The sequence below is a fragment of the Aedes albopictus genome, chromosome 2, assembly GCF_035046485.1.
Source record: "Aedes albopictus strain Foshan chromosome 2, AalbF5, whole genome shotgun sequence".
Lineage (NCBI taxonomy): Eukaryota > Metazoa > Arthropoda > Insecta > Diptera > Culicidae > Aedes > Aedes albopictus.
In genome coordinates this window covers 506,756,876-506,783,921 of record NC_085137.1, presented here as the reverse complement: position 1 = coordinate 506,783,921, position 27,046 = coordinate 506,756,876, and the positions used below count along the sequence as shown (strand labels likewise).

Genomic DNA, 27,046 nt, shown 5'->3' with positions numbered 1-27,046 from the left:
ATTTGCGAATTAGTCATTACCATAAGTTATTACTTAAGTAAAACGTGTAAAACTAGCAAAAGGTTATCAAAATTTTAGCGTGCAATCGTTCGAAATTACACGACAACGCGAAGATAGCAAATAAATCAGTAAGAAATTGTGTAATGCATCGATTTACAGCACAAACAATTTTGGACATGTTTTTGTTGTGAGCTACGGGGATTTTGGCTTTCGCTGCCCCCCTGATTGCGAGCGATCCGCAGCCGTTCCTCTTTTTCTGATTTTTTTTTCTGCTAAGTCGGCTGTTTTTTTTTTCAGTTTGACAGATCAAGCGAACAAACGTCAGAGAGGGAGGAAAGGGCTAACGTGGCGCACATTTAGCACACGCACACCATCAAACTCCAACCATCTGAAGTACACGGGAAAAAACCCTACCTATTATTTGAGTTAATTACAACCTTGAGGATAATTTGAGACGACTTTGGTTTCTTTTAGCTTCCGTGGTCCCGTGCACGGGAGGATGGATTCCCGTGGTTTGTTTTTCACGATTTTCACACACAAAAGAAAAAAAAATCCATGAAAATATTAAACAAAAATCGATTGCTATCTTCGGCTATTATTTTCCTTGACTCATGTTAAATAATGTCGTGTGCGGCTTAGTTTTACCGTGCGAGATATTCCATCAGTTCGTTACAACTGGGAGCACTGCTCTGATCAGGAGCTGTCAAAGAGGTCGCACAAATCAGACGAGCAAAACAAAACTGTTAATCGAAAATTAAAATTTTGTGAATTTTCTTCACATCTTTGGCGCGTTCTGTATCCTGCTAAAATCCGCAAATCAGTGATTCCTTCACCGTTCCGGTTCGGCGTGTGCATTTAATAAACATCCTGTCCATCCATTCAAAGTGTTCCATCACGCGGTCCGCACATTTCACAAGCCTCAGCAACTCGAGGCTCGTATTACCGTCAGTGCATTTCTCATAAACTCTTGTGTCAGCGAAAACGGGCTCTCCCCCATTCAACGCCAGTTTCGATGACCTGATAGCGCAGTGTGCTCTCCTGCGAACAATCCAACAGATTCTTCCAAATGATCCCGCTGGTGTGACCCCCGGGGAAATGCTGCAAACTCTGGCCCTGCGATGGTTCCGTCGGTACAAAGTGTTCTTTCTGATCGGTCTGCTGATTGTCGGGGCGCAAATCTTCCTGGCCTATAAGCTGCTCAAGATACCCGTTTCCGGCACCGGAAGCAACGAGGAGCGTGATTTGAGCAAACGGCTGTACGAGAAGTATGTCAAGAAGGTGGCCGGATCGAACCTTTCAGCCGACGATGAAGACCCTGCCGGGAACCAGGTGGAGCAACAGCAGCAGCGTGGCGGAGATGCACACGGGAAGGAGGACAAAGATCTGAGGAAGGACCAAGGAAGAACATATCTGAATTTGAATGATTTGGATTTTGTGCCGCCGTGTGACGTTCGAAGCAAGGAAACGATTTCGGCGGTTCACAGGGCTAAGAGTCAGTCGTGCAAACGGCAAATCCTGGACATTGCCTGCGAGATCCAGAAGGGGACATTCTACCCGAGAAGGTTGCCCAATTTTTGTCCGAATGGGCATTACGTTCCCAATCGGGAGTTGGGCTGTTTTCAGGACGAAAAAAACTTTCGCCTACTGTCGGGGTATTACACAAATTTTAAAACAGTCAATTCACCGCGGCGCTGCATCCAGCTATGCCTGCAGTCCGGATTTCTCTACGCGGGCGTACAATACTCGTAAGTTTGAAGCAATGTCTCAAAGGTATTGTGAGATTTAAATAATGTTTTTATTGGTAACTTTCAGGAGCGAATGTTTCTGTGGCGACGAACCCCCAAAGGCTTCCGCGAAACTGCCCGATTCCAGCTGCAACATGAAGTGTTCCGGAGATCCAAAGCAAGCCTGCGGGGGATACTTTACCACGAACATTTACGAAACCGGAATTGCAAGTAAGATATGACAAAGTTTTTGATGGATTTTTGAATGGAAATCATCTTGGAACATTGACTGCGTTGACGCGGCAGTCTTACAGTCCTAGAAGAATTCTTGAAGGAAACTCTGGAGGAATTCCTGAACGAATCCTCAGAGCAATTCCTGGTGGAATCCACTGAAGATTTCTTGGAAGAATTCACAGAGAAAGTCCTGTAATTTTTGAAAGAATCGCTGTAGGAATTCCTAGAGGAATCCTTGGAGGAATCCCTGGAGCAAATCCTAGACAAATTTTTGGAGGAATTCTCTGCAGAAAGTTCTAGATGAATCCCTGAAGGAATTCCTTCAATAATCTCTGAAGGAATTCCTAGAGGAATCCCTGAAGGAATTCCCAATGGACTTCCTGGAGAAATTCCCAGTGGAATCCTTGGGGGAATTTCTAGACGAATCCCTGGAGGTTAGATAAATTTCAAGGAGAATCTCTGGAGCCATTTTTAATGGAATCCCTAGAAGAATTTTGGAATGAATTCCTAGAGGAATCCCGGGAGAAATTTCTAGATGGATCCCTGGAGGAATTCTCTAAGCAATTTCTAAAGGAATCTATGGGGGAATTCCTGGACTAATCCATGGAGGATTTCCTGAAGGAATCTCTGGAGATATCCCTGGAGCTATTTCTGGAGGAATTTTCTGAGAAATCCCTAGTGGAATTTCTGGAGGAATACCTGAACAAATTCCTAGAAGAATTTTTAGAAGAATGCCTGGAGGAATTGCTTGAGGAATTCCCGGAAGTATCCCTAGAGGATTTCCTTGAAGAATCCTCAAAGGAATTCATGGAGTAATTCCTAGAGTTGTTGTTTTCTCCATTTCTTGCAACTTGAACAACACGGTCACCCAAAGTTTTGCTCGATGCCAGGATAACTGATCAATAACTTGTTTTGGTCTCTGGTAATATGGTATGCTGCAGTTGTTGACCTTTTCGCAGTGGTGGGATTGCCACCTTTGGTGTAACTTCTGGTGGAGAAGCATTTCATATTCAACTTGATGCCATAAAAGACGCTGTTTGAGCCGCACCTCTTGGTGAACAGAGCTTGGAATGTACCTCATCAATCTGACTGAGTTTAAAAAAAAACAACAGTGCCGAGCCGATGCCTACACTCTCAGCTAAGTACATACCTACAAAACTCTCAGCTGGTGGGCCTTGTCATTGATTGACCCGTGGAAGCATGAGGTAGGAACTTGTGAGGACCAGATCTATATCGAACGCTCCTTCCATCTGGAACCTTGTCAATTCATTTTGCAACCAGCCACCACCACCCCCCTCGCTAGTGAAATTTCTAGTGGCAAATTGTTTGTAAGATCTCTAACAAAATCATGGATTCCAAAATAAAAACAGTTTATATTTTTTGTATGACATTTGATAAATTCGTGTTAAGATTAGATCTCGCAGATTTTATTATTAAGTTATATTTCAGAATTCAGCCCGCAAACAACAGAAGTAACCACCAGAGCCGGTGAGGAACCGGTGCGAATCGCATTCCTGCTCACGTTGAATGGCCGCGCCCTAAGGCAAGTCAATCGATTGTTGAAAACGCTGTACAGTCCAAGACACTACTACTTCATACATGTCGATTCGGTGAGTTCATCCTAATTTGCATAGCTCAAATGATCAGCTCAACCAAATCAATTTATCCTTCCAGCGTCAAGAGTTCCTCTTCCGAGAGTTGCTCAAACTCGAACAACACTTTCCCAACATCCGGTTGTCTCGAAACCGCTGGTCCACGATTTGGGGTGGAGCATCGTTGCTGCAGATGCTGCTCGGCTCGATGGAATATCTCCTAAAGGAAACCCCCGGCTGGAAGTGGGACTTTGTGCTGAATCTGAGTGAAAGCGACTTTCCGGTGAAAACGCTGGATAAGTTGACGAGCTTTTTGAGTGCGAATCGGGGGAAGAACTTTGTGCGAAGTCACGGCCGCGAAGTGCAACGATTCATTCAGAAGCAGGGCCTGGATCGGACTTTTGTCGAGTGTGATAACCATATGTGGCGAATTGGGGACCGAGTGCTGCCTGCGGGGATTCAGATCGACGGGGGAAGCGATTGGATCTGCTTATCGAGGGAGTTTGCCCGTTATGTGACGGAAGGGAGGTATGAAGACGAACTCATAGCCGGGTTGTTGATTATTTGTAGACAAACTATACTGCCAGCGGAGTCGTTTTTCCATACGGTTCTCCGCAATTCCGAATTTTGCAATACTTACGTGGACAATAATTTACACGTTACCAACTGGAAGCGGAGGCTAGGCTGTAAGTGTCAGTACAAACAGATAGTGGACTGGTGCGGGTGCAGTCCGAACGACTTCAAGCCGGATGATTGGGCCAAACTGCAAGGAACCGAAGCCAAGCAGTTCTATTTTGCCCGGAAGTTTGAACCCATTATCAACCAGGAAGTGATTTTGCAATTAGAGGAATGGGTTAATGGTCCTTACCCAGCGGACTATCCGAATTTGCATTCATACTGGCAAAACTTCTTCCATCATGAGGACAAATTCGATTCCATCGAGGGAGCCCTGCTCAACGTAGTGCACAGCATTCTAAGAATAAACGCCAAGTCAGAGCTCAGCCAGTTTCAGGAACCGTTCCGGATACGAGAGTTGAATCATTACATAGACCGCGATCACTACCGAGGATTCCTCATCCTGTACGAGACTTCGTTGGCCGATGAGATTGTCCTGCTGGAAACCCGCGTCCAGCCCACCTTTTCCGCCCAAGTGTCCAAATCGGTTGCTCTCGGTCGTCGAATAACGCAACTTGAAGTGAACACCGATTACGATCAGAAAGAGCAGGTTTCTCGCAATTTCCAAAGGGTCATCGGAACCAATGCAGAGCTGGCCCTTATCTTCCGTTTGGCCGGATCCCGAGCGGAAAAGAACACCACCAGTTATCCGTTGACCGTTTTGTGGTTTGATTCTAAAGGGGAACTGGCCGATACCACTGAATTGACCATTGAGGATACCCCATCCGGTCCGCCGGAGAATCTGATTCATTTCAGCAAAATGGCCAATTTAAAGCCCCCTCTGATGGCTGGGATTTGGACTGCCAAACTGGTCCACAAGAAGGTCCTGCTGGGCGTCACTCGGTTCCTGGTCGTCAACAGTACTACGCCGATGGGAACGGAACTTCCCAGTGCAAACGAAACTACCAAAGAGCAACAACTTCAAGAGCAAGCGGAGCAGCTAGATAGGTTAGTGCAGCAGTTTTTTAATATTAAGGAAACCTGTTGGGTGGGGAAGGAAGGCGAGGAGCGCCGAGTGGCTCGTCCGGAGGGCCTGGAGGAGTGTAGTAAAACAAATTGGAGCAGCTACGCGCCGGATCCGAAGAGCGACCTTTATGGGGCTGCAGCTAGTAGGTATGCTGAAGGAGGGATGGGATTCCTGTAAGATATCAAGCATTTAGAATCGCATAGATAGTAAGTTCTTTTCTTTGTTGATGGTTTTATTTGGTTGTGTTTTAGCTGTGTAATATCTTTAAAGAAGATAAGGAACAACAGTAATTTATGTTAGTGCCATTGTTTTTTTTTTACGAACGGCTGGAACTCAAAAGAGCTAGTCCAAATCCGTTTTTATTTGAGTTTAACTCAATTTTATGCTCAATCAAATCCTCGAATCTTTATTTTGAAATACATTGTGAATTTTAGATGAAAAATAGGGTGGATCATAGCAATACATGGGCATATCAAGTGAAATCAAAAGTTTTCCGGTTTTATCTGGCATCTGAAAGACAGCATGGCCAATCTAATTCATTTTGCGAAAACATATTTTTGTCTTGTCTAGCCATAAAAAAAAAATACGTATAAAGATGACGGAATTCTGTGCATCGTTTCAAATAACTCCCAGCTTTTAACTAAAAACAGGCAATAACGTATGCAATTTTCAGCAATCTTCCTTCAAAATCTTCACTACAAATTTCTCTTAACAGAGTTGCCAGAGATATTATTCATAATTCGAACAAAATATTCAGGAATTGTTTGTACTCATAGTGGTTTCTGCTTTTAGTGGTGTTGCGTAATACGTGTACGTAGCATTACACGAACACTACCTGAGTTACTACTGGTTGAAAATAGTAAACAAAAATCAGCTGTTCCCGGCAAAATCAAATGGGCATATTTTCAACCAGTAGATTTGCGCCGCGCTGCGAAACCACTATTCAGGATGTTTTGGATTTTTAAATTAATTTGAACATTGGTAATTACTTTTAGGAAGGGAGCCTTCACTATTCTTTCAGGAAATCCTTATAACATGCTTTAGGATACCATCTCTTTAGGATTTTTTTTCCACTGAAAATTTATGTTGTACGCGTATAACATGCCTGTCCGAGATTCAGATGTTCAATTCGACACTGATTTTTCATTTGGGCCTAACTGACATTCTCGAGTTCTCTTCATCAATCCTCTCTTTGTGTTATCACAGTATGTGTATTAAGTTTTCTAAAGATTTTTAGGTTGAAATGCGAAGAAGACGACTACATGTTGCTATAGAAACAAAAAGAATAATGATTTTGTTTGTTTTCATCAAGCTATTAGCGAAAGAGAGAGTCGACGAAGAGAAATCGATCAAGTCAGTTAGGCCCTTATGAAAAATCATTGTCGAATTCTTAGATTCAAACGCAATGCAATAAGCTCACAATGAGATATTTAAACGTTTTTCTGAGGAAAAAAAATACGATGACCCACCCTGCTACTCATACAATGTATAGGCTAGAGATAGAGAGAAAACAAAATCAGAGCTACTAGTTCATAAGATAGTGCGAAGGCGATAAAAATGTTATACCAAAAAAAAAACTTTAAAGAACGCAGCAAAAGTTGTCCAAGTTTTCCTTTCCACTTCTTCTAAGATACCTACTTTTTTCTCGTTCAATTCTTCGTCTTTCAACTAAATCACTCTTGTAAATGACATTAACTACTACTATTAAATTTAATACTTTTCGACGGATAAAAATTCTGAGAGAGAGAAATAGATTAAGATAAAAGGTATTACCATCGCAGTACTAGAAACATTCGATAGTTGCATTTCAATCCGTACTCATACATTGCAAAATTGATCAAGTTTCCGCTTTATTTTCCCTTAGTAGGGTTCATCTTATACTCAAATGCAGGTACCTATTTAGATTTTCTCATTATATCATTTGCAAACAATTGTTCGTCAAATCAGTGAAATCGAATCGTTAATAAAAAAAACTGTACAAGAATGTATTTTCGAAAACAAATCACGTTTTTTGTTCTCTTGATTCATATCAGTAAATCATCGTCCGGGTCTTCTTCGTCCAGATCGTCATCTGCATCCGGGTGGTACAACACTCGACCGCCTTCGGGGGTTGTTTTGAAGCTGTTCGAAAAAAAAAAACGATTAAGCACAAATTTGAAAATCCATTTCATCCACGTACAATTCGAATGGCAACGTTAGAGCTTCCTTCGCTTCCTGTTCCTCCTTCTTCAGATTGCCGATTTTGAAAGTTCCCAGCGAAGCCGGATCGACGCTGGCCACCGAAGACGTGTCAACCGCTGCCGCAACCGTCTTCCCTACATCGGTTTTCTTCAGTTCCTTCACGGAGAAACAACCCTCCTGCAGTTGGTACTGGTACCGTTTGTTGCTGATCGAACCGCTCGTTTTCTTCACCAAAATTGTCAGATGCCGTTCGTCCTCTAGGGTAACAATCAATTCGCTCTGATGTTCCAAATAAGGCACCAAAAAGCTTTCAGAGATGTTCTTCTCCGTTGCCCACAGGAACAGGTACTGGACCGAGGGGTTTCGCTTGCAACGTTGCACGAATTGGAAAAGATCTCGGGGAGTTTTCGAACGGGCAAGCTTGGATATGCGAGCAAAAAGAAATGGACCCTGTTCGTCGAGCAGTTCCACCGGTTCCGGGACAACGTCTGGTCCTTTTCCGTCGCAGAGCCACTTTTTAACTACCTTGAAGGCGGTGCTTTCGATTCCGATGTGGTCTATAATGGGAATGTTGGTCATTCTGTGCACAGGCGTCTCAAAATATACTTACCTTTGATGAGCAGGATTTTCTGTTGATTTAATAGATAATTACTAAGCATTTTGTGGGCTGTAGATGGATTACAAATTTAAAATCTAATATAAAAACCATAAAAACTGAGAATGTTTGGCAAAAGATCCATCGCATGCATGCGATCGTGAGAATGATGACAGCTTCAAAAACAAAACAAGCAAGTGAACAACGCCGAAGACGGAGCCAAGGGAACGTTCAAAAATTACGTCCAACATTTGGGGGAGGGGGGGGTCTACAAAAGTGTGACACTACGTGTATTAGGTATAGGGAAAATGCGTGACAGAGGGGGGAGGGGGGGTCTAGAAATCTCAAAAATTGATGGACGTAATATTTGAATCTTCCCCAAGCGAGCCTATACACGGGGGAGCAAAATTTGAATTTTATATTTTTGTTTAATTCAAGCATAATTTTTCAAATCGACGTATCTAACTTTTTCACTGATCTGAGTAAATTCATGGTCAATGTTGACAACCCTTTCACTAAAATAGTTTTTTATAGAAAGACTTTTCATAAGTTTTTTCGTGCTTAACATCACCAGGGATATAGCACGCACTAGGTAAGAAACAAAACCTACTTATTCCATATCATTTTCACAATGAATTTTGACAAAAATACACATACACCGGGTTGGTTAGAGATACGTCATGCCAGATACGTCGCTTTTGTATGGTGCCAGTTTGGTGTATCTGTTACTTTTGATTTTGGCTAGATACGTCGTTTGGTTTTCTAATATATCAAAACGGTGTATCTATCACTATATGTAGTTGTAAACATCAAAATAGTTAGATAAGTCGTTTCGAAAAATATGCTTAGTTGAACAAATTAAGCAATAAATTATCAAACAGTGATGTGGATTCTTTAATTTGCTTTATGAATCATGCATGCATCAGTTAACCCGGATTTGTTTACATTCTCGAGTTATTGTGGATTTACCGGCTACTTGTATTCTACCGGTCGCTTCAGTATGGCCTCCAAAGTAGCCGTTTTAGAAAAAGAGTAACTTAAAAATGATTTTAAACATTTTTGTTGTATGCGCTAATCCTCATTGCCACTAGCTACTCAGCGACATTCATTTTTTAACAAACAAGTTGATTTTTATATGAAAACGGCTACTTTGTAACGGCTACTTAAGTAACCGGTAGAATACAAGTAGCCGGTAAATCCACAATACGTCGGATTGAAAAGTTATGCTTGAATTATATTAAGGTGAATATGACGAAGCCACACCTCGAATTTTCAAAAGCACAAATCTAAAGAACCGAATGTCGGTTTGAGCTGAAAAGTTGATCGATTGGTTACCTAGAAAAGATCATAGAGATAAAACAGAATGTATTGTTACAACACACTGAAATGAATGGTATTTACCATTATTTCAATGGTTTAAAACGATAGAGTAACAACAGACCTTATGTTTTTCCTACATAGCATGTATTGTAAATGTCACTTTTACAATAAAAAATGGGGGTTGTTATGTATCTTTACCATAAAAAAAATCAAAATTTTCTGGAGCAAATTCAAGTCAACTACCATTCAATTTATGGTGTTTTCATTATTGGAATCTCTAATGCCATTGATTTTATTGTGCACGTATTGTAGTTCCAATACAGCATTTTCAGCAGAAAAATACGAACACAATATAATTTGTTGTTGAACAGCCAATATTATCATTATTCAATGGTAGTTTATGGCGATTGTATTGGAATTTTTTATTAGGGTGATGATGATATTGATTTTCACGGGTTAGAGCGCATGCTCTTGTCAAAATTTCATTCATAAAATCGGCTCGTAAAATAGACTATGAGCCTCTGCACGAATCTGGCGTACTGCTCACTCCCGCAGAAAATATGAAAACAGTTCGTATGTTTCTATGTTTCGTATGTCAAAATTTGACTTTAACTGTGCGCGGTGTTTTCAAATTTTCTGTGGGAGTGAGCAGGACAGGGCAAATTAGTACAGAGGCTCATATTGAGTTTAAATAAGGGCGAAAGTAAATAACATGATCGATTTCTCTTCGTTGTCCCTCTCTTCCAGGGATGGCAAAAATACTTTTTTCTCTTTTCCGTTCATCGATACCGACAGTAAAATAAAAACAAAACAACGGCAGCACCAATACTATCAGCAGCCGCGCCGTCGGCAGTCATGCTGGCGCTTGATAGTTTTCGCTTCCCCACAAAAATATTTATGAGCAGTCATGCCGAGGCGGGTGATTGCGAAATATGTCAAATATGTTCAACTGCTAATAACTCCCTTGTTTTAGTGAATAATTTGAATCTGTTTGCACAAATAGCTAGAGCACACTCCTAGCTTTGTGATGCATATAAAGAAGTTTGTCTAGAAGCGGTTTGAAACGCAGAAAAGTGCGAAAATGGGAGAGACAGAAATTGTTCTCGTCGTTGTGCTCGAGTACCGGCGCTCTCACGCTTGAAAACCGTTTCGAGGAGGAAGGCTGCTGGAAAAAAAATGTTATGACATTTATTTTTCGAACAGTTTGAGTTTGGCTGGGCCTGTGATGTTCGTGTGGAAAAATGTCAAATGTACAGCCGGTAACCGTTTTTTCCAGTACATTTCTCATCCCTGCTCTCTTCTTCTAATTAAAGTGACAAGATGCAAGTAAAGTTGATTTTTTGGCCATAAAACGCTAGGTAGGCATGCGGTTTTGTGTCCTAACATAAAAAAAATCAATCAAACTTGCACCTTTTCAGTTATTGAGGAAAAGAGAGTCGATGAAGAGAAATCGATCATGTTACTTTCGCCCTTATTTAAACTCAATCTATAGTTCTAGATTGAGTTTAAATAAGGGCGAAAGTAACATGAGAGAGTTCTCTTCATCGACTCTCTCTTTTGCAAATTAAAGTGACAAGATGCAAATTCAATCGAACTTTTTACACTTAGTCGCTAGATTGCATCGCAACCTAGCGATTTATGACCAAAAAGTTCAACAATATTTGCATCTTGTCACTTTAATTTGAAGAAGAGAGAGTCGATGAAGAGAACTCTCTCATGTTACTTTCGCCCTTGTTTAAACTCAATCTAGAGTTAATAGTCCATTTTACGAGCCGATTTTATGAATGAAATTTTGACACAAGCATGCGTGGTAACTCGTGAAAATCAATAACATCATAAATGGCGGCGGCGGGCATGACCAACCGGTTCGGATTTTGACGTTTCTTGGGGGAAAGTCAAAACAGTTTCAATCTCCTCCTCACCCCTTCACCCACCGATCGGGGGCGCCAACCGATTGCTATCCCCAGGAAACGTCAAACTTCGTTGTGCCCGCCGCCGCCATTACCGCTCGCGGATAAGTGGATGCACTTTAAATGAGGTCAAGGAATCAATTCTCATTCATTAAACGTCGAGTGAACAAGCCTTGTTAGGTGTTCATGAAAACAATAGAGGTAATAAACTATAGAGGAAGAATGTCGCTGGCGTCGCCGCCGCAACATCTTTTGCTGGCGAAGATAGGGAGGGATATAAGTGTCAAAGCGAAAAAGTATGCAGTTTGACAGATAGATACCCGGCATGTTTGCAAACGAGAACAAAGGGAACAGCAGCGACATTCGTCCTCTATAGTTTATTAACTCTATTATGAAAACAGATAGAAACGGTCTCATACACTGAAAAAAGGGACATAGTAATTCTGACTGTATCGAGGGTTAAAATAAAACACTTTTACTACTTGATTTTGGTAGACCATGATTCCTGCTTGAATCTACAATGGAAGGGGTTGAATTTACCATGCCGCTTAATGTTTACATTTCATGGTATTTTTGAATGGGGTTTCATAGTTTATTTTACTATGCGCATGGTAAAAAACATGCAAAAGCATAGTAAGTTTAACTATCGTGAAATGGTTTCAGTTACTATGTATGTGGTTCGGTTCATGGTGCTGTCATTTCTTTAGTTTACATTTTAAAAATTTGCTTATGAGTAAATTCAATTACTTTATTGGTTTTCAACAAATAAATAACATGAATAAGCACAATTATAATGTATAAACACAATCTTTTCCGCTGTTTGAAGTCGGAGGGAACTCCACGCAAAATGAGCAAATTGGAGGGCCAGTGCTGGTCCTGCAGGGGGAATTTCTCCATGGGCTACCGGATTTCGCAAGCGGTTGTCGTCGTATTTGGTGCTGCAGTCCACAAAATGGTCTAGTTGCGGCAAAGGTTACCTGAAAGGATAGTTCAGGCGGTTCAGAATGAGTTTAAGGAATCTGACCAATTCCTGTCCAACTGTTCCAACTTACCTCTTGCTGTTTAAATACGGATACCGAAGAAATGGTCAACAGAACAGTTACTCCGGGTCCGGATCGCGAGTGACGATTTAACATTTCCGCCGCATAAGTGCCCGCTGTTGTTTGATCAGCACTTCCCCGGTCCACGCAAGTAGCTATCTTAGAGCCCTCTGGATCCATTTGCCGCGTTTAAGACTAAATTCTAAATTAATTATCCGCTGTTCCTAAAAAACTAAAAATTATTCCGGTTTCGAGTCCGGAGTTTTTAGAAATTTGTCAAGATGGCGAACGGAGGAGCAAACGACACACAGCAAACTGAAAACTTAATACAGCATTTAAATATTTACAACAACTATGCTGCGTTGTGAGCTCGAACGTGTTGAAAGTTTGGGCAAACATATTTGGAGTTAATATTACTATGTTTGCTCGGTGAATGGTAAAAATCAAATAGTACTGCTGAATGTGTATATTGTTAGCCTCACCATGTCACAATTACCATGTAGCATAGTAAATTTTATTGATTCGTGGTAGGTGTGAATAATATTTTGGTTGTGTTTACGATATTTGGGAATGGTAAAATTAAGCACAATGCCGTGGTTCACAGTACTATACTTTTTTTCTCAGTGTATATTTCGGCACCAACATTTCAAAAGGGCGTAACTGGATTTACAACCAATGCCTTCTCACAAAGCTGTGGAGCGTATCTCATCCCTCTCGAGCAATCCACTAGCACAAATAGAAATATAAAATCCTCCTCTTTCGATTAATGGGTGTGAATTGCGTGAGATTAATGAAATACGACCCACAGCTCTGTGAGAAGGCATTGGTTGCAAAAGCAGTTACGCCCTTTTGAAATGTTGGTGCCGATTTATGTAAACTCGGCACCGCTTAAACGTCAAACTCATCCGAAGGTCCGTTTGACTTAGAAAAAAAAAGGAAAAAATATCGCTTGTATGACTGCGGGACCACCCTATTCCTCGGTTGTTATTAACGGGCGGGATTGAAATCGCCCGCAGCATCGTCGAGCGCATATCAAAACAAAAGTTCGGTGCGATTTCAAACGTCTCAGATTTTTCTACTTTACAAAACTTTTTGGTGTTGTTATCATGGATTTTGCCGAAGATCTCCTGGTAGATCAAGACGAACCGTATTCTGGCTTGGACCGCTTCTTGTTCCTGTCGTGTCGGAGCTGTTCGTGCTACTCGCCGTTCATGATTCATTTGCGCCCGGACGGAGCTTTGCCCGATTCGACCGCCGTAAGTACACACAGTGTTTATAGGGCAGAATGGGGCATCATTAATTTCACAAGAATTTTGATCACAAACTGAACAAACTATCGAAAAGTATGTATACCAAAAGTTAAAACTGCTTTTCACTTTGGTGTTTGTTTATTCTTCAGATTGAACGCGTATTCTGCCCTGGATGTGTGCAGGTAGATTCCATTCCTGTCGATTCGAAATGCCTAATCAACACTCCAGGTTTTCTGCAGCTGATCAGGGGCTACGAATATTCAAACCCTTTCTTCCGGCGATATGCTCCGATTTATCGAATTCTGATCACCATTGATACTCAACTGGAGGTCAACTGCCAGCACTTCGAGAACCTACCGCTGTTTGAGAAGCTTTTCAAACTGCAGGAGCTGTTCCCGACGGTGCACCTTGTGCAGAATAGGCAATTTACGGGCCTTTCGGAGATTTCCCAAACGATTGTTAAACGGTGCGAGAAGATACGCGCCTTCTACAATCCCGAGATTAATCCGGAGGCTTCAAAGGGCGCTCTGTCGCGGCTGAAATCTGAAGGTAGAAGAAATTTGCACTTTGAACTGTGTGAAGAGTTTCTAATGGTTACTATCTGCTTTATATTCCAGAATCAGTAGCTGCTTCATCGATCGCGAGCTTGTCCAGTCCTTCTGTACCCGTCCTGAAGCAAACGGCTCGTCTAAGGATAGTTAATTCGGAGAAGGACGTTCGCTGCGATATTTGCCTTCTGGTAAACGAAAATAATACCATTCAGTTTGGACCATTCGTTGAGAAAATGTTGGCAAAGGACACCTTCCGGTGCCATTATCTGTGTTTGCTTTCCGGTACACACATTGCACAAAGAGGAATCGGTGACGATGCTGGAATATTAGGATTTCTAATCAATGACGTGAAGCAATCCTTCCAAATTTTCCGTAACAAAGTCTGCTACTGCTGTGGTCAGTTATCCGCTCCGGTGCGCTGTGTTGCTCCGGATTGTGGTCGTTACTTCCATTATGTTTGTGGTTATCGAAAGGGTTGTGTGACACAGTTCACAGGAGAGTATCCCTCGTACTGCCATGAACATTTACCATTCGAGGAGCCGCAACCCGAACACGATGGTGAGTGTTGGATCTGCTGGGATACCCTACAGCCATCGAATCCGGTATCCTGTGTTCCAACGTTTTGCGAACCGGACGAATCTTCCTCCAGTCGGGAAAAGGAAGTGAGCTGGTTTCACCGCGAATGCCTACAGAAGTATGCCTACGAAGCCGGGTACTATTTCAAGTGCCCAATTTGTCACGAAAAGCAAATCTTTTCGCAGTACGCCAAAATGCATGGGATTTTCGTACCCATGAGGGATGCCAGCTGGGAAATCGATAGGACCTACTTCAAAGATCTGCACGGTTGCAAATGCTCGGCGGAGAACTGCAAATATGGGGATAAGAAGCGATGCGCGGATCGTATGGTCGGATGCAAGGCCTGCGGCGGAGAAACGTTGCATCTGGAATGTGCCGAAATAAGCGACCCCAACGACTATGTTTGCTCCAAATGTATGGATGCCACGTTTATTAAGCTATTCTAGGGTTGATCACACTTATACGCTTGTATTATAGTTATTTTATTTCGATATTAGTCTTAAATACTAAAATCACACATACCGTGGTGCAGTAATAAATAAAGGAAGTACATACATCGATTTAACGACCTCACACATATTTTTCATGACGAGTATGACAGGATGTCTACTCATAGCTCAAAATAAAATTCCCTGAGTTTTCCAGGTTTTTCCAGATGATATTTTGAAAGTTTATAATTAAAAAAATAACCCAAATTTTCTAAAAATTAAGAAGGGTGACTTAGGGTATCATCGGCAGGTTTGTTCTCTTCGTCATGAGGGATTTATGTCGGCCAAATTGCCTGAAACTTGATCATATTCAGCTTGGTTTGGAAGGATTTGATGCCAACTCTAAGTTCAACAAAAAAACCCATGACGAAGAGAACAAAACTGCCGAAAATACGAAAGTTCCCCTACTCTTCAAAAATTCTTTCAAGATTTCTGAGCATAATTCCTGGAATTTCTTCCAAAGTTTCTTCCTGGCTTTCCGTAGGATTCTTCCACACGAGATATCTGTTTGAGTACGTCCCGATATTTCTTGCAAAGGTTTTCCGATATACTTTCGATTCTCGCTGGATTCCTCCTGAAGATCCATCCAAAACTATTCAAAGTTTCTTCAAGAATGTCATTGGTTGAACCTCGTAGCCATGCCATAGACTAATTGCCATGCCATGCGGTTAGAGTCCGGGTGGATGAGGGCTCGATACCCGCTCCGAGCGATGACATTTTTCACGAGAATAGCTTCTTATCCGTAGCCATTCAGTGTTAAGTTTCGTTTAATCGGTACAGCCACCGACTGAAGCTAGTGTACATGCCTTTTTTAGTGGTTTTCCAGGACAGCTATCCATAAACTATTGGATTTTTACCGATACTCCTATTGTTTTCCTCGCGGAACTACGTCCGCAGCTGCTTTCAGGATTCCATGAGGTTTTCAGAATTCCTCCTTGGATGTCCTTAATAATTCTTCTCGGGATTACTATTACCTAGAACTTTTTTCGAGATGTCTATTTTTTTTTCTCAGGTTTTTCCTGAAGTTTCTGTCGAGATTTCTTCAATAACACTTTGCGGAGTTTCTCGAAAGATTTTATTGGAATCCAGTCAAATATTTCTCCATGAATTTCCTATAAGGTATTTCGTAAGTTATCTCAGGAGACATTCTGAGGAAAACCCGTAGAAGAATCCCTGCAATTACTTTGGAAGAAATCCCTAAAGGAGTATCCAGAATCTCGGGACAACTTCTGGTAAAGATTCCGGGAAGATCTTTGGGAATAATGCACAGAATATCTGTAAAAAATCTCAGGTGGATCACTGCAAGAAATCCGGTACAACTACAAGAAACAGCATGGCTCTGAAAGAATGCAAGAAAAGAATTTAATGAGAAATATCAGCAATAACTTCTGTGGAAATCCCAGAAGGCACTCTGGAGAAAATCCAAGGTAAATTCAGAAAAACTCTGAGAAACATCTCATGACCAACATCGGAAGGAATCTTCTGAGAGAAGTTCCAGGAGATACTCCGAGAAAAACCTCAGGTACAACTTCAGAATAAACCTCGCGAAAACTTTTATCAAATTCCTGTAGGAGACCAGGAAGAACATCTCAAAGAAAGCCTAAAGCAATGGTTTGAAGATATCACAGGAAAAAAATGAAAGAAATCTCTTGAGGAACTCTTGCAGTAAATTCGTGAAAACTCCTTCAGAAACCATTGGAGGAACTAGAAACCCCAGGAATAACTCATTTAGCAACCCTAAAAGAAATTCTGTGAAGATCTTCTGAGGAAGTCCCGAGAGTAACACCGGAAGGAATCGGGTAAAATTTCCGTGAGGAGTGCCGAAAGAAATTCCACGATTTATCTCGACAGATATTCTTATAGAGTATTCAGGATAAATTCTGGTAGAAATCCAACGAAGATCTCTTTGAGCAAAACACTGGAGGAACTCTGGGAAGAAATAGCAACCCCGTGAAAAACTCCAGGAGAATCGGTTGGAATTCAGGAATCCTGGAAGGAATGTGGAAGTATACCTTTCCGGAAAAAAAAAATCAAAAAGGATACCAAGAAAAATAGCATCAAAAATGCGGAAGGAATTTTATGAGAAATCCTGGGAGACATTCCCGGAAGTATTTTTAAAGAAGTTCTAGAAAGAAATTCTGACGGAATTTCTGGAAAAAATCCTTGTAGCGAAATTTCTTTATGGATTTTTACTGGCAGGTTCATACGACCTAATGTTTTTTATTATCGGAGTAAAATTTCCCTGAGTACTCAAGAAATTCCCTGAGTATTCCAGGTTTTTCCCTGTTCAATAAAATTCCCTGAGGATTCCCGGTTTTCCAGGTTTTTCCAGGTAGTAGACACCCTGTATGAATAAATTCATATGAAATAGCGTTTGCGACGTAACTGAATCGACGTTGACAGGGGCCTTCAACTAAATTGTTGATAATTTGCTCCTTGTCCCAAGACTCTCTATGTCTGTTTTCCACAGTCGATACGCCCAAATCGCTATTTTCCTCACATGTGTATATAGGAAATCGGGTTAACACGCGCCGTTTGGATGAAACGACCCACTCCGACATCTCCCTAATAAAAGTGTCCATGTAATATTATTGCAGTCATTTCTGTTGCAAGAAAGCGGAAACACTTAATCGCATATTTGAAGATCAAAGTGGAACAAAGGTGCATTACTTGATACTAGATTAATTTGATTTATCGAACGATGTGAGAATTACCTGCATGTTATTGATATCGCTCTTCCTTGATAGAGAAGCCGTATTTGTCCATCAAAGATTCCCCACCTCCAGCCATTTGCTCCAGTTTCCGTTTGTACGGATTCTCGTGGCTCGAACTCACATCATTCGAATTATTCCAGTAGTCATAAGCTCCGACCCCATTGGAGCTCGATTCTCCTACAATTACCTCCACCGGAGGTGATTTACTGGTTCCTGCAGCTCCAACGGCCCGAGCCATCGAACTCGGTGAATTGATGTTCTTGTGCACGTTGCGAATGTGCGCCAGAAAGTTGCTAACCTTCCAGCTTCCCCCACATCGCTCCGGTCGACAGCTTATCACATTTTCGTTGGTGCAAAAAATGCATCTGATTCTCGCAACCGTTCCGCCGTCATCCGCCTCTGTTATTTCTATCGGAATCAACGCCACGCGGTTGCAGAAATCAATCTGCTCCGCACTTCCATCGCATCGGTCAGTATAAAAGTCCACGATTTTCTTACGCACCTCGTTAGCCACCTGATCGACACTGCCCTGGACGACGGCCACTTCCTTCTCCCGCCGCTCCACCGTCTTCATATAATGTGCAATCCCCTTGCGCTGAATGCAGCCGGAAATCATCTTCAGGATCGCCCTCTCGCCGGCCATCAACCGGAACCGATCCGGACAGTGGGCAAAACGGCCAAAGTACTTCCTCATAGAAGGGTCATCCGCCGGTTTGTCCATGATCTTCGGCAACAGCCGGACGTCGTCTTCAATGGCCGCTATCTCATCGTTGCCGATGAAGCCCAGCCCGGCATTGATGTACTCGGTCACTTCCAGGATATTCTTCAACGTATCCGGGATACGCCCAACCTCCTTCGACAGAGTATGCCAGAAATGATCCTGCAAGGAAAATTTGCTTATTACGGGGAATATTTGCACTTGCAATGCGATGTTTACCATTTCCTGATTGTGTGCACTTTTGGCCGGCACAAACCGAACAAAAGTTCCTGTGCTTTTCTCTATTTTTTAACTTTTTATTTTAACAAAATTTAAAACTTAAAAAATGTTCGTGAATATTTTTTTAATGTTTTGATTTATTTGTGTTTTTTTTTTTCATGAAACGTCAGATTCCAATCCCGCCGTTAATCGATATAAAACTATCCCGCTTCGAATAGCGCCAGCTCTGTTTCGATAACGTTTTTGACTGTCGTTCGCTCGCTCGGAAGAGAGCAAAAGAACAAGAAGTTGGACCAAAACAGTCGTCTTTTCTTTTGTCCGCGCAGCAGTTTGTGAAAGAAACGCAAAGAAAAGAATAAAAAACCCGATTTAATCCACCTATGGTGAACAGAACCCTTCTTACACTTATTAAAATTATTGTTGTATTATTTGTATTTAACATATTTATTTTGTGTAATTGACCAAAAGTTCTAGAAAATATTGTGGATTTGACATCTAGTGGATGGGTTTCCAAAATAGCATCATAGACCAGGGACTAAACTATTGTGCATCCTAGCTTAATCACTCAGATCCTACTGATCTGAGTCAGCCGCCATAAGATTGCGCCCGTTTGATTTGTACACGGCGGCTGACAACCCCACCCGGCGGCTGCAAAACAGTTTTAGCCAAGGTGCAAACCGTGTACAAATCATACGTGCGCAGTCTGGCGCTATCAGAGGCTGCGCGTTTCGAACGCAGCTTGCTGAGAATCTAAGATAAGCGCGACAATACCAGAAATGCCAGACACCTCCTAGAATCTTGTATGGAATGTTTAAAAAATAGCTTACATATTCTGGAATATTGTATCTTTTGTTAACTGCCAAAAGATCTTGAATCGATTAACAAATGGGTAAGAAAATCAGCGAGATACACTTTGTCTAATATCTCTTAACCAGTCGAATAAATTAGCTCCGAAGTACTTGGTATTCATGGTTATGGTGTAAAAAGGACAAAAATAATATATCTACTATGCTAATCAGTTTTGGAATTGGCTAGTTATTTTGGCTGTCCAGTTCATGCATATTTCCCACAATACATAAATTCAAAGCTTTCATTTAACATATTGTTAGTTTTCATAGAATTCCTGTTTATTTGTAATTTGTTATTTATAATTTTATTGAAAACAATAACCTGCTAGTATACACTTTATATGAGGTCAGCATTATTGATTGAACAATAATTTCCCATAGACTGGTCATAAGCTCATGCAAGATAACAAACGAATATAATAATAAAAAAAGGAATTTATTGAAATACTCTTCGTAAGATATCTCAGTAACCAAATGACCAATCGAAATAAAATTTCAGGGCCTTTTACAAGGATACTGTAGCTTTCATTTGGTGCTTAGAGATCCCAAATCGGTTGACAGACGGCTGAGATACTTATTATGGTACCCTTGGTCAAAAATCTCTCAAAAAGTTAACCTGTATTACTCCCAAGTACTCTTTAAAAGATATCTCGATAACCAAATGTTCAATCCTAATAAAATTTTATAGGGTTCTACAAGGACGTTATAGCTTTCATTTGGTGCCAGGAGAACCGAAATCGGTTGACAGACGGTTGAGATATTTATTATAATACACTTGGTCAAAAATCTCAAAAAGTTTAATTGAATAAATCCTAAGTACACTTCGAAAGATATCTCTGTAACCAAATGTCCAATCCTAATAAAATGTCTGAGCAATCTACTAGGATGTTGTAGCTTTCATTTGGTGCCAGGAGAACCGATATCGGTTGACAGACGGCTGAGATATTTAATATGATACACTTTGTTAAAAATCTCGAAAAGTTTAGTTGTATAACTCCTAAGTACTCTTCGAAAGATATCTCAGTAACCAAATGTCCATTCGAAATAAAATTTCAGAGCGTTCTACTAGGATGTTGTAGCTTTCATTTGCTGCCAGAAGAACTCAAATCGATTGACAAATGGACGAAATATTTATTATGATACACTTGGTCAAAAATCTTAAAAAGTTTAGATGTATGACTCATAAGTACTCTTCGAGAGATATCTCGGTAACCAAACGTCCAATCGAAAAAAAAAATCAATAGCATTCTACTAGGATGTAGTAGCTTTCATTTGCTTCCAAGAGAACTAAAATCGGTTGACAGATGGCTGAGAAACGTGCGTGACTTTTTTTTGTAACGCACATACACACACACACACACATACACACATACACACACACACACACATACAGACATTTGCTCAGTTCGTCGAGCTGAGTTCATTGGTATATGAGACTCGGCCCTCCGGGCCTCGGATCGAAAGTCGGTTTTTCGAGCGATATTTATACCCTTCTTATGGGTGTAAGAAGGGTAAAAAGAATTTATTGAAATACTCTTCGTAAGATATCTCAGTAATCAAATGTCGAATCAAAATAAAATTTCAGGGCCTTATACAAGGATATTGTAGCTTTCATTTGGTGCTTAGAGAACCCAAATCGGTTGACAGACGGCTGAGATATTTATTATGGTACCCTTGGTCAAAAATCTCTCAAAAAGTTAACCTGTATTACTCCCAAGTACTCTTTGAAAGATATCTCAGTAACCAAATTCCAATCCTAATGAAATTGTATAGGGTTCTACTAGAATGTTGTAGCTTTTATTTGGTGCCAGGATAACCGAAATCGGTTGACAGACGGCTAAGATATTTATTATGATACTTTTGGTCAAAAATCTCAAAAGGTTTAGTTGTATAAATCCGAAATACTCTTCGAAAGATATCTCTGTAACCAAATGTCCAATCGCAATAAAATTTCCGGGTGATCTACTAGGATGCTGTAGCTTTCATTTGGTGCCAAGAGAACCCAAATCGATTGACAAACGGTCGAAATATTTATTATGATACACTTGTTCAAAAATCTTAAAAAGTTTAGAAGTATGACTCATAAGTACTCTTCGAGAGATATCTCGGTAACCAAACGTCCAATCGAAAAAAAAATTCAATAGCGTTCTACTAGGATGTAGTAGCTTTCATTTGCTTCCAAGAGAACTCAAATCGGTTGACAGACGGCTGAGAAACGTGCGTGACTTTTTTTTGTAACGCACATACACACACACACACACATACACACATACACACACACACACATACAGACATTTGCTCAGTTCGTCGAGCTGAGTTCATTGGTATATGAGACTCGGCCCTCCGGGCCTCGGATCGAAAGTCGGTTTTTCGAGCGATATTTATACCCTTCTTATGGGTGTAAGAAGGGTAAAAACCATTCATAAAGCAAGAGTACGAACCAAAGTTTCGAGTGATTCATCCCGTGGCGTGAGTAAATCCTGTCGTGATTTTGTGTGAAAACCTGCAAAAAGAATCGTGATGACCACCAAGAGTGTTCTCCAGTCGGTTCGTGAGGACGACTTCGTCGAGTACTGGCTGTTCCCGACCGGTTTGGATCGGAAGGATGTGTCGCTGGAAAACTGTGAAACCCAGCTCGAGGAAGTGCGAGCCGAGGTCAACAAACTGGCCGAGGATTACTGTCGGCGCTACATTTGGCACCGGGAAGGGTTCAAGGTCACCGTCCGGAAGGGCGGTCGCGTGCAGCGGCTGTTGCTCGAAGCCAGCGACCGACAGGAAGAACCGGAAGGTAATCATTTTTTTTATTCAGTTTGATGCGTTTCATTTGTCTGCAGAGTTTGTGCGTGACAAAAAAGCAGTGTTGGCAGATTGAATTACCTTCGTTTTCCAAAACTGAATAAATTTTCTCATGTTTTGGTTTTGATTTTTTCCAAAATCGATTTTGATACACATTTAGAGGTAGAATCAAGGTGTCTTCTAATTTTTCCTGGTGGAAAATGTTTTCCATTTTTAAGTGAAATTAGGTACGGTCACGGTAATATACAACATTCTTCCCTCCAAGCGGCGATGAACAATCTCCAGGACTTCCAACGGAAGTAGCAAATCAAATTGAACGCAGAAAAAACTCAGTCGATGTTCTTCACGAGGAGGTGTGCTGCTAGACACCTTCCCGCAGGTCGATTACGGTCATTGGTCAGCCAACTACATGGGACGATAAAGTCAAGAATCTTGGAGTGTGGTTTGGCAAGAAGCTGAAGTTCGACAAACATGCGAACTACGCCGCTGGAAAGGTTGATCGGTCTACCAAAGCAGCGCTGTACTCCCTGCTGGAACGACGGTCGAAGCTGCACATTAAGAACAAGCTACTGGTGGTCAAGTGCGTGGGCGACTTAATGATCACCTATGCATCGGCGGTGATCTGTTCAAGATGGTTCACAACTTGAAACCTCGGTACCCGACCGACGATCTCCACAAGCTGGCCGGAGTCACGGGTCACGAGATCCTTCAGGACTTCCTGTGAGATATCAGCGAATCCGCTCATCGGAGCACTCTTCCCTCCTCAATATCTGTGATACTAGTTTTAAAATAATCTGAGGTCAAGGGTTTTTTTGCACTCTTTTCCCTAAAACAGCCAAAGGTAGCTATTAATTTTGTTTCTGTGTATTTATGTCTCATATAATGAATTTGGATTATTTTCTCAGTTGAAAGGCAAACGAAATCTCTGAAGTGTAAATGTGAATAATGGATATAATTCGAGCTAGATACCAAAACTCAATAAATCTCCACATGTCTATTTTTAGCCGAGCTGCCGCCACATCTGTACGGCATCACACATTACGGTGACAATGTGCAAGACGAATGGTTCATAGTTTCGCTGCTGTTCCATCTGACGCGCCGAATTCACGGTCTGTTGGCCCGAGTCATCGATGCCGATGGGGAATTTCTGTTGATCGAAGCCGCAGAGCATTTACCACGGTGGGCCAACCCGGAACGCTGCGAGGGTCGTGTTTTTATCTGCGATGGAGCTCTGTATCTCGTTGGAACCGAAGACCAGAAGGATGCCTATCCGGTGGAACGGGTCATTCGCGAACTTGAACCGGAAACGCGTTCCAAGTGGGCTGTTTCCAAGGAGATTAAATCCTGCCTCGATGAACGAATCAAGGATTTCCCGGATAAAATCGAAGAAAGCCATCACAGAGCGAATCTCTTTGTTCCCGTTGGAGTGGCGGCCGCGTTAAAGGAAAATCCCCAACTGGTATCGGCTGCCGTCCTGGCATTCTGTAATCGTGACCCGATCGATCTAAAAGCATGCCGGGCAATGAGGTTCTTCCCACCGGAGAACTGTGTCTACACCAGTGCTGTGTTCACCCGATGTCTCTATGCAATGCTGATGCATAGCAACTATCTTCCAGATCGGAGAACCGGCTGGAGCATACCGCTGGCCAGTGATCCGAACTACAAGGCGCACATGTTGGGCCTGAAACTTGCCTGTGGATTTGAAATTCTGGCATCGCAAGCCAAGTCGCAGTCCCAGTCGCTGGAAACGGACAAAGGCTGGCAGAGCTACTTTGAGTCGTTGAAAGCGAAAGGATACTTCCAGGACAACATCACCGGATCTCAGGTAAGGGCATTGGGTGCCTTAGATTACAACACCTCTTAAACGTATACCTTTGTATTTTAGGAACATACCCGTCTTCTCAAAATAGCGCAAGAATACTATCAAGAAAATCGCGATTCCATGAAGTTCACACCCAAAATCGGCGAAGAAATTGTATCCATCCTGAAAAGAAACGATTTCGACGTGGAGGATCTCCGTCAGCAAGGTCAAAACCTTCCCGCGCCGGATGATGACAGTTGGATTAACATATCGCCAGAGGAACTGGATCAGATGCTGACCGAACGGTACGGAACTCGGAAGCTTTTCTCCATGAACGGTAACGCTAGTCCGGAAGCTTTCACGAGCATGGTTACCGATTTTCTTGAACAAAAAAGTGAATTTGACGGAGTGGATCAGGACGCAGCAGTGGCTCAGCTTGATTTGGGAGCGTTCAAACCGGTTAAGCCCAAGCGTACCAAGAGCAAGGCCAAAGCGGATCTGGAGAACAATCTACCTCAGCCTGCGCCACTGCATCAGCCAATCGATTTCGATCCGGATGCTTTCGGGGCTCACGTAAAGCACATGTTGGATCTGGTGATTCCGGAAGATCGGTGGGATTCCTCGGATGATTCGGACATGAGCGACTACGACGAAGATGCCTACGATCAGAACATCGAAGATATGGCCACATCCCGAAAGGCGGCGAAGGGCGCCAAGAACGAGCTGCAGTCGTACATGGACCAAATGGATCGGGAATTGGCCAAGACCACGATTGGCAAGAGCTTCGAGACGGATCTAAGTGAACCTGGTCAGGGCGAGGGTGATGAGGCCAGACGGCAATCGGATGTGGACGATTTTGACGACATCGAAAGCTTCAAACCGGTCAACATCGATGTGAACGTACTGAAGAATATGATGGAGAGTTACCAGTCGCAGATCGGTGGTCCGGGACCGGCGGCGAACCTGCTCGGATCGATGGGTGTTCATCTGTCGAGGACTGCCGCCAATGGGCCGTCGAAATCCAAATCAGGAAACACGAAGCAAACCGACGTTTGAATGATGACGTTCTAGTGCCATGGTGTTAAACTTTGCTTCCGCCTGACGTTTTTCTCTCTCCTATTGCAAGCGGCAATCAGTTTTATTTTTTTCTAGTTAGATAAAATACGAAACGTATCATAGTTTTAGAATGTCTGTCGATCCGGTTTGAGCATCGATTTCCCTCTCCTCCCAATGATTCCTACTGAACCTCAGCATAGTTAGTGTTAGATACTTAATGTAGTGCACAAAAAAAAACAGTATCAGAGACCGACCAATCAACCGCGTTTCCAACCTACCTACTCGATACGATTGAATGTATTTTAGGCACGTACTATTTAGCACCTTAGGAGAATTGTGAAGGCCATATGAACAGCAGCTTATTTTCATATTGTTAGTTGGAATGAATCTGTTTGAGAATTTAAAAGATAGAATTTTAAACAACCAGATAGTCACCACACATCAGAGCTAGGCAGAAGAAACGTGATGCATTTTTACCTTATCCGTATGTTATTTTTAATATATTTGCTTAAAAGTCTTCTGATAAGGCTTGTTGACGCGCATTTTGTTGTTCAATACATTCGATAGACGGAGGAAAGAAACATCCTGAGAGCATGAGCGTCGGATTCTTTGCTTACATTCAACAATTCAGCTTGATATTTATCAGCAGGTGCAACAAAGCGAAATGAATGCACGATATCGAAATTCTACTTTATATGGTCATGAAACATGGACGTTTAAAGATGTTTATCGGAGAGCCTTTGGAGTCTTCGAATGTAAAGTGCTTCGAACAATACTCGGCGGTAAACTGGAGGATGGCATTTGGCAGCGTTGCAAGAACTACGAATTGTACCAAGTATACAAAGAGATGAATATAGTGAAGCGAAAAAAACACGGCAGGCTGGGCACGTAGCTCGTATGCCGAAGGAACGACAAGCTAAAATCATATTCAGCAGATAACTAGGAAGCGGTCGGTGGCTTCGTGGACGGCTGCGCACACGTTGGCTTGTTGCAGTTGAGGAGGACCTAATGATTTTTAACGTTCATGGCGACTGGAAGCGATTGGCCCAGTAGGTACCAAGACAAGTGGAAGCGTATACTACATTCGGTGTAGACTTTTCGCTACAAGTTGTAGCCCATCAAGTACGAATCACTATTTACCGTCCTTCGGTTTGAAATCCGAAGGCTACTAATGGCTTTGTTTTCAAATTTCAGCAGACTGTGTCAGGTTCGGGATGCGGATGTAGTTTGGGTGGGCTGCAAAATAGTGACTTGACAACCTGGAGCGTCCAACACACCTCTAGTCTTCGCAGGTTCCTAACTCGTGCTTCCACGGGTCAATCGATGCCAAAGACTGACAGCTAAGAGTTATGTGATTAGCTGATAGACACTGTTGCCCTTGTGCCTTCAGCTATATTGAGGAGGTACGACCCGAGCGTCTGTTCACCAAGGAGGTGCGACTCAAACAGCGTCTGTTCTGGCATCCAGCGGCTGAGTAAGAAACGCTGCACCACGCCCAGCTAGATCCAAGGTGGTAGCTCCATCAGCGTGATCGTCCTAGCGTTGGTTGGGACGTTAATCAGAACTGGCACGATGGCCCTCCGGTGAGACAGGAGTGTTGACGTAGGCCCAATAAGCCACCCGTGAAAATCCCCATTGCGAATGAGAAAATACGACTCTATATAATCGGCAAAGACCCACGCGACGGAAAAGCGGGCATCAAGCGGCTACCTTCTACCACAGCTGTGGCACCACTAATGAACTGGAAACAGGATTTAGGTATAGTGTTGGGCAAGATGCGACAACGTGTGA

At 42.2% G+C, this 27,046-nt stretch overlaps 5 protein-coding genes across 9 annotated transcripts; 3 read left to right on the top strand and 2 right to left on the bottom strand.

Moving 5' to 3' along the window:
* The first annotated feature begins 691 nt into the window (after positions 1-691).
* On the top strand, positions 692-7,194 carry LOC109621710 (xylosyltransferase oxt). Its single transcript, XM_020075847.3, has 4 exons — positions 692-1,745; positions 1,813-1,955; positions 3,408-3,568; positions 3,633-7,194. The coding sequence occupies exons 1-4, from the start codon at positions 1,096-1,098 to the stop codon at positions 5,367-5,369; spliced, it is 2,691 nt and encodes an 896-aa protein (XP_019931406.2). The 5' UTR covers positions 692-1,095; the 3' UTR covers positions 5,370-7,194.
* Positions 7,145-8,206, bottom strand: LOC109621717 (uncharacterized). The gene is made up of 3 exons (XM_020075856.3): positions 7,984-8,206; positions 7,372-7,930; positions 7,145-7,313 (listed from the first exon to the last, which is right to left on the bottom strand). The coding sequence occupies exons 1-3, from the start codon at positions 8,030-8,032 to the stop codon at positions 7,217-7,219; spliced, it is 705 nt and encodes a 234-aa protein (XP_019931415.2). The 5' UTR covers positions 8,033-8,206; the 3' UTR covers positions 7,145-7,216.
* Positions 8,207-11,003: 2,797 nt separating this feature from the next.
* Positions 11,004-18,908, bottom strand: LOC109621715 (uncharacterized). 5 transcript variants are annotated; one of them, XR_009998113.1, is made up of 4 exons: positions 18,755-18,908; positions 17,818-18,697; positions 12,251-12,462; positions 11,005-12,175 (listed from the first exon to the last, which is right to left on the bottom strand). XR_009998113.1 is itself a non-coding variant. In XM_062854502.1 (3 exons), the coding sequence occupies exons 1-2, from the start codon at positions 18,755-18,757 to the stop codon at positions 17,825-17,827; spliced, it is 876 nt and encodes a 291-aa protein (XP_062710486.1). In that variant the 5' UTR covers positions 18,758-18,908; the 3' UTR covers positions 11,004-12,462; positions 17,818-17,824. The 5 variants fall into 5 exon arrangements, 4 of the variants coding, with proteins under 4 accessions (XP_062710486.1, XP_062710487.1, XP_062710488.1 ...); XM_062854502.1 differs by having other exon boundaries at positions 11,004-12,462; XM_062854503.1 differs by having other exon boundaries at positions 11,005-12,433.
* LOC109621714 (PHD finger protein 7) lies at positions 12,479-15,175 on the top strand. Its single transcript, XM_020075853.3, has 3 exons — positions 12,479-13,494; positions 13,638-14,037; positions 14,106-15,175. The coding sequence occupies exons 1-3, from the start codon at positions 13,345-13,347 to the stop codon at positions 15,059-15,061; spliced, it is 1,506 nt and encodes a 501-aa protein (XP_019931412.2). The 5' UTR covers positions 12,479-13,344; the 3' UTR covers positions 15,062-15,175.
* A 2,692-nt stretch (positions 18,909-21,600) lies between the features above and the next one.
* Positions 21,601-25,797, top strand: LOC109621709 (protein ecdysoneless). The gene is made up of 3 exons (XM_029870313.2): positions 21,601-22,390; positions 23,403-24,223; positions 24,284-25,797. Exons 1-3 carry the CDS (start codon positions 22,123-22,125, stop codon positions 25,253-25,255), a joined length of 2,061 nt encoding a protein of 686 aa, XP_029726173.1. The 5' UTR covers positions 21,601-22,122; the 3' UTR covers positions 25,256-25,797.
* Positions 25,798-27,046: the final 1,249 nt, after the last annotated feature.

Excerpts from the sequence above, each read along its gene's own strand:
- LOC109621709 (XM_029870313.2), top strand. The coding sequence starts at position 22,123 with ATGACCACCAAGAGTGTTCTCCAGTCGGTTCGTGAGGACGACTTCGTC. Across the intron at positions 22,391-23,402 it reads CCGACAGGAAGAACCGGAAG|CCGAGCTGCCGCCACATCTG; the intron begins GTAATCATTTTT and ends GTCTATTTTTAG. Across the intron at positions 24,224-24,283 it reads ACAACATCACCGGATCTCAG|GAACATACCCGTCTTCTCAA; the intron begins GTAAGGGCATTG and ends TTTGTATTTTAG.
- LOC109621714 (XM_020075853.3), top strand. The coding sequence starts at position 13,345 with ATGGATTTTGCCGAAGATCTCCTGGTAGATCAAGACGAACCGTATTCT. Across the intron at positions 13,495-13,637 it reads CTTTGCCCGATTCGACCGCC|ATTGAACGCGTATTCTGCCC; the intron begins GTAAGTACACAC and ends TTTATTCTTCAG. Across the intron at positions 14,038-14,105 it reads GTCGCGGCTGAAATCTGAAG|AATCAGTAGCTGCTTCATCG; the intron begins GTAGAAGAAATT and ends TTTATATTCCAG.
- LOC109621717 (XM_020075856.3), bottom strand. The coding sequence starts at position 8,032 with ATGCTTAGTAATTATCTATTAAATCAACAGAAAATCCTGCTCATCAAA. Across the intron at positions 7,931-7,983 it reads GAAAATCCTGCTCATCAAAG|ACCACATCGGAATCGAAAGC; the intron begins GTAAGTATATTT and ends TTCCCATTATAG. Across the intron at positions 7,314-7,371 it reads CTAACGTTGCCATTCGAATT|CTTCAAAACAACCCCCGAAG; the intron begins GTACGTGGATGA and ends TTTTTCGAACAG.
- LOC109621710 (XM_020075847.3), top strand. The coding sequence starts at position 1,096 with ATGCTGCAAACTCTGGCCCTGCGATGGTTCCGTCGGTACAAAGTGTTC. Across the intron at positions 1,746-1,812 it reads TACGCGGGCGTACAATACTC|GAGCGAATGTTTCTGTGGCG; the intron begins GTAAGTTTGAAG and ends GGTAACTTTCAG. Across the intron at positions 3,569-3,632 it reads ACTTCATACATGTCGATTCG|CGTCAAGAGTTCCTCTTCCG; the intron begins GTGAGTTCATCC and ends TTATCCTTCCAG.